Below are 6110 nucleotides of genomic sequence, written 5' to 3'. Positions count from 1 at the left end.
CATGAAAAGATTTCTGGCTTGTTGAAGAAGAAAGAGAATGATTTGACGAATCTGAGTGATCAGATTGTCAAAGTATCGGCCAAAATGAAAGAGGTTGAAACTCGTAAAGAAGGGGATATTTTGGATGCATTTGCTGAGGGTTTTCAACGAGCTGTTAATCAAGCAAAATTTCTGTTTCCTGAAGGAGATTTTGCTGCTATGGATCCCGGTAAGGTAATTCGGGATGGAGATCTTGTTGATGATGAGGAGACTAATGAGGAAGGAGATGAAAATTTGGCCAGCTGAGGGGTAGCTTTTGCTGTATGCTTGATTTTGCCAAGTAATAGTTTTGGCTTTTGTTAGATTTTGATACTTTTGATCATAAGAACTGTTTGGTTGAAAACTGATTTGATTAGGGTTGTATGATTTCCTAATCATGTATTCTGTTGCCTTTGTTTGGCATTAATGCAGTTTAAGTTGTGTTGTTTGCGCATTCGTCTTATAATAATGCGACTTTTAGGTATGATCGGTTTCTCCCCTTGGGGGGGTTTTAGTCTTTTATCTGTATTGAATTCCCTTGCGGGTAATGTTGTGATCTGTTTAAAAAATGCATAACAAATAAAATGAGAGTTACATTTTATTAACAGCAGTACCTGTAACATCAAGTTTTCAAGGTAAGCCAGCCTCATTAAAACCTCCAAAAGCCAAAAAACCCTTTGGGGAAAAATGCTTATGGTAGGAAAAAGAGTACTGGCATGCTGCTTAACTGTAATATCGTTTCAAGGAACCAACATTCCATGTGTTGGGGAGTATAGTGCCATCTAATTCTTCCAACTTGTATGCTCCTCTCCCGAGGACTTCATGTACTCTGTATGGGCCATCCCATGTTGCCGCGAGTTTCCCATGGGAGGGAGGTCGGCGAGCTTGCTCGGTCTTTCTGAGAACTAAATCGTGCTTATTGAAGGATCTTTGGTGCACTTTCTGTCCATATCGTCGGCTAAGTTGTTGCTGTAATGCTCGGTGTCTGACTGCTGCTGCTTCCTGGACCTCTTCAATTAAGTCAAGCTCGGCTCGTCTAGCATGATTATGTTCTTCTGCTAATGTCCGCATTGAGCCTAATGATACTTCTATGGGGATCATGGCTTCAGACCCATATACCAAACGGAATGGGGTTTCCTTTGTTGTCGAGTGAGCTGTAGTATTATATGCCCATAGTATTTCTGGGATGAGTTCGGCCCATAGGCCTTTTACAGTCTCGAGCTTTTTGCGTAGGGCCTGCAGGATGACCTTATTGGCGGCTTCTGCTAATCCATTGGATTGCGGATGTTCAACAGACGAGAAGTGTTGTTTGATTTTCAGATTCTGCAAAAAATTCTTAAAACTTTGGTCTATAAACGGTCGACCATTGTCAGTTGTAATGTGATTAGGTATACCAAATCTGCAGATTATACTTTTCCAAACGAAGTTTATCATTTGTTCGGATGTTATTCTAGCCAAAGGTTGTGCTTCTATCCATTTGGAAAAATAATCAATTGCGACTACCAGGTATTTTACCTGTCTAGGAGCGGCGGGAAATGGTCCTAGGATGTCAATTCCCCATTTGTCAAATGGCCAGCTTATCGTCGAACTATGCAGATGCTCTGCCGGCAGGTGAATGATCGGTGCATGCTTCTGACAATTTTCACAAGTTCGTACTTTGCGTTTGCTATCCTCTTGGATCGTCGGCCAATAGAAACCTGCTCGGAGGATTTTCTGTGACAGGCTTCGTGCCCCAGAATGTATTCCGCAAATGCCCTCGTGGGCTTCGGACAGCACAAGGTCGGCGTCTGCCCTGTTCAAACATTTTAACAAAGGTCGAGAGAATCCTCGCCTATAAAGATTGTCATTCAACAATGTATAATGGGAGGCGTGCCTTCGGAATTTATTTTTATTTTGAATCTCTTCTGGGATGAGACCAGAACGAAGATATTGGATGTAAGGATATTGCCAATTGTCATTATTAGTTGTGTTAAAAACAGTAAATACATCAATGCTCGGCTTGTCTAGAGTTGACTGTAATAGAGTGGCGGTGTGTGCTTGTGTGGTTGCTAATTTTGACAGAATATCTGCCCTATGGTTCTGCTCTCTAGGTATATGAGTAATGTTTATTTTTAAAAAATTTTTCAGCAGTTGTTGGACAATATCTAAGTATTGCAATAAAATCGGGTCCTTTGTTTGAAAACTGTGGTTTACTTGTTGAACTACTAACAATGAATCGCAATAAACCTTTAAATCGGTGATATGTAAATCGCTAGCTAACCTGAGCCCTGCTATGAGGGCCTCGTATTCAGATTGGTTATTGCTGGCCTTGAATGAGAATCTGAGGGAATGCTCGAGAACTATGCCATCTGAGCTCTCGAGTAGTATTCCGGCGCCAGCGCCTTGAGGGTTGGAAGCTCCGTCTACAAACAAGGTCCATCCTGTACTTGGCGCGTCGGAGCTTGGTTCGGTGAGCTCGGCGACAAAGTCGACGAGGTATTGGGATTTGATCGACCCTCTCGGCTGGTATTGAATGTCAAATTCTGACAATTCAATAGCCCATTTGATTAATCTTCCTGCCAGCTCGGGTTTTGACAGAACTTGTCGGAGAGGCTGCTCGGTTCGGACAATGATCGTGTGGCTTTGAAAATATGGTCGAAGACGCCTAGATGAGAATACGAGAGCTAGGGCGAGCTTTTCCAGCTTTGGATAACGAAGCTCGGCATTCTGCAAGGTCTTGCTCACAAAGTATACTGGCTGTTGCTTCTTATCTGTTTCTGTTACAAGAGCAGAGCTAATGGCAAAGTCAGTAATAGACAAATATATATACAACGGTTCACCATACTTTGGTTTTTGCAGTATAGGGGGTTTTGAAAGGAATTCTTTTATATTTTTGAAAGCTATTTCACACTCTTGATCCCATTCAAAATGTTTTGCGTTCTTTTTTAGGCACTGAAAAAATTTTGAAGACTTAGGGGCCAAACATGGTAAAAATCTAGAAAGAGCGGCTAATCGTCCTGTTAGCCTCTGAACTTCCTTGACTGTGGATGGAGTGTGCATGTCGAGTATTGCGCGACACTTTTCTGGATTTGCTTCAATTCCTCGGCTTGTGAGGATGAATCCGAGGAACTTCCCTCCTCGGACTCCGAAGGCACACTTCTCTGGATTTAACCTCATATTATATCGCCGTATTTGACCGAAGATTTCGGCCAGGTCCTGAATGTGAGAGTCTCCGGGTTTGGTTTTGGCGACCATGTCGTCAACATAAACCTCTATGTTCCTCCCTATCTGCTGTTCGAAGATCTTGTTCATTAACCGTTGATATGTCGCCCCTGCATTCTTTAAACCAAAAGGCATAACGTTATAGCAGTAATTACCATTCTCAGTTATGAAAGCCGTTTTTTCTTGATCTGTTGGGTGCATGAGAATCTGGTTATAACCAGAATATGCATCCATGAAACTTAAGGTGCCGTAACCACAAGAGTTATCAACCAGAGTATCAATACAGGGTAAAGGGTAAGCGTCCTTGGGACACGCTTTGTTTAAATCAGTGAAGTCGACGCACATGCGCCACTTACCATTATTTTTTCTTACCATAACCACATTGGCCAGCCATGTGGTGAATCTGATTTCCCTGATGAAATTGGCATCTATTAGCTTTTTTACCTCGTTTATTGACGCTTCTCGCTTTTCGATGCCGAGGTTTCTTTTTTTCTAAGAGATTGGTCGGGCTGCTGGGTTTAATGCTAATTTGTGTGTTATAACCGACGGATCTATTCCCGGCATGTCAGCAGAAGTCCATGCAAATAGGTCGGAATTTTCTCGGAGGAAACTTTCAAGGCTCTCCTTGTATTCTGGAGTGAGGGAAGTGCCGACGAAGGTGAACTTCATCGGATCATTGCCCAATGTTATCTTCGTCAAGTCTTCGTTTGGCATCGGCCGATCTTCAAAGTCGGCTCGGGGGTCTAACTCGGCTGACGTTATTGGCTCGGATTTTATGGAATTAACTTGTTGTCGTCCGAGCCTTTTGGGTGGCTTTAAGCTCATATTGTAACATTGTCGGGCTTCCTGGAGGTCGCCGTGAACTGTACCTACGAGATTGTCCTGCACAGGAAACTTGACACAAAGGTGAATAGTAGATACGATTGCAGCAAATTTATTTAAAAAAGGTCTACCCAGAATGATATTATAAGGGCTAAAACAATCGACCACTAGATATTGGATATCTTGTGTCTTATGTAATTGTTGCTCACCGAGTGTGGTTTGTAACCACACTGATCCAAGTACTGGAACTCGTTCTCCGGAAAATCCGACCAGGTCCCCGAAGTATGGTTGTAGTATATTACTGCTCAGCTTCATCTTTTCGAAGGTTGTATGGAATAAGACATCGGCACTGCTTCCCAGATCGAGTAAGACTTTCTTTACTATGAGGTCTCCTAGCTGGATGGAGATTACGACTGGATCATCGAGGTTGCTGCTGACACCGTTAAAGTCGGTTGGTCGAAAAGTCACCTCTGGGACATCTATCAACGGCTGGGAATCATTTATTCCGTCTGCGACCGTCAACATAGCTCGGTACGTGTGCTTTCGGGCCGAGCTTGTGTGGCCGCCTCCTGCGTAGCCCCCTGAAATGCAATTTATTACACCTCTTGGTTGGGACGGTGCCTTTTCTTTCCCTTTAGCGGAGGTGTTTGCAGTTGACGTGTCTGGGGCAGGAGTGTTCTTCTGAATATGCCCTGAAATAAATTTGTCCAGGTGGCCTTGCCTTGCTAGTCGTTCGAGGAGATCTTTGGCGATGATGCACTCATCAGTCGTGTGTCCGTGCTTTTGATGAAAAGTGCAATACTTGGATCTGTCAAGTCCTTTTGGCTCTGGGTAATTGCCTGCTTTGCGTGGAGGTTTTATCAACTTAGAATTGAGAATCTCCTTGATAATGTCATCTCTTTTTGTGTTGAACTGAGTGTAGGAGTCGTAGCGTGGGACCGGCTTGAATGGTTTCTTGCTCTCTCTGCTCTTATCATCCTCCTTATTGATGGCCGATTTTTCTGATCTCCTCGCCAGCCTGAGTTCTTCAACGTCGATTTGACCTTTGGCCTTTTCACGGAACTCGGCCAAAGTTTTGGGCTTTGTTACGGCGATGGTTTCCTGAAATTTTCCGGGACGAAGGCCACTTTTAATGGCGTGGAGATGGACTTCTGGGTGGAGATCTGGGATCCTCATGGCTATCTTGGTAAACCGAGTAATGTAGTCCTTCAAGCTTTCTTGCGGTCCCTGTTTGATGGTCGTCAAATAGTCAGAGTCATGGAGGTATATTGCGGATGCTGCAAAATGATCTTCGAATTGGGCAGCTAACTCCTGAAAGCGAGATATCGAATCTGCAGGCAAAGAACAAAACCAGTCAAGTGCAGGTCCGTCTAAAAAAGATGGAAAACATCGACAAAGAATTGGATCAGATGCACCGTTAACGATCATGATAGATCGGAATTTCTTGACATGCTGCTTTGGATCGCCCAGCCCATCATATGGGGTTAGGGTTGACGGGAGGGTGAATTGTCTAGGAAGTTGGAAATTCATTATGTCTGCTGTGAACGGCCCCGTTGAGTTATCAGGTCGTTCGTCCTCATTATCCGGCTGGCCCTCTTCATCGTGATGATCTCCTTCATTGTCAGTTTGTGGTGTCTCGGAAACATGGGTTCGTTCATTATTCTCATGATTGTTATCATTGTGTTCCAAGCGAGCTTGTACTAATTGTGCAATTTGATTTTGCATTCTCTGGTTGTCCTCCGCCATTCTTTGGTTTGCTTGTTGAAGCTCGGTCACCATCCTTAAAAGTTCGGATGGGGAGGGCGGGGGAACATCAGCCATGGAATGTGTAAAGACCTCTAGGGTTTGTTGCGAACGATGATTTTTTTTTCCAAGAGGCCCTTCTTCTAGCGCCAATGTTCTTACCGGCTTGAGTTGAGGTATAGGTCGTCCTTCTAGGAAGATCAGTATGCCTCGGAGGTGCGATTTCAACTTCTTCTGCGAAGGATAACCAGGAGGGGGAGGTACCTGCAAAGGCACTCCAATGCTCAAGTCAGTGAGAGAATTTGTGAATATGGAGAGATTTCTCG

At 43.9% G+C, this 6110-nt stretch overlaps 2 protein-coding genes across 2 annotated transcripts; both read right to left on the bottom strand.

Moving 5' to 3' along the window:
- Window positions 1-741: 741 nt before the first annotated feature.
- LOC130963381 (uncharacterized) lies at window positions 742-3564 on the bottom strand. Its single transcript, XM_057889505.1, has one exon. The coding sequence runs from the start codon at window positions 3562-3564 to the stop codon at window positions 742-744; it is 2823 nt and encodes a 940-aa protein (XP_057745488.1).
- Window positions 3565-3711: 147 nt separating this feature from the next.
- Window positions 3712-5862, bottom strand: LOC130963380 (uncharacterized). The gene has a single exon (XM_057889504.1). The coding sequence runs from the start codon at window positions 5860-5862 to the stop codon at window positions 3712-3714; it is 2151 nt and encodes a 716-aa protein (XP_057745487.1).
- Window positions 5863-6110: the final 248 nt, after the last annotated feature.

The sequence above is a fragment of the Arachis stenosperma genome, chromosome 2 (genome assembly GCF_014773155.1).
Source record: "Arachis stenosperma cultivar V10309 chromosome 2, arast.V10309.gnm1.PFL2, whole genome shotgun sequence".
Taxonomy (NCBI): Eukaryota; Viridiplantae; Streptophyta; class Magnoliopsida; order Fabales; family Fabaceae; genus Arachis; species Arachis stenosperma.
This window is presented reverse-complemented; position numbering and strand designations above follow the sequence as displayed.

What these genes read in the sequence shown, in the direction of transcription:
- LOC130963381 (XM_057889505.1), bottom strand. Translation starts at nt 3,564, where the DNA reads ATGTGCGTCGACTTCACTGATTTAAACAAAGCGTGTCCCAAGGACGCT.
- LOC130963380 (XM_057889504.1), bottom strand. Translation starts at nt 5,862, where the DNA reads ATGGCTGATGTTCCCCCGCCCTCCCCATCCGAACTTTTAAGGATGGTG.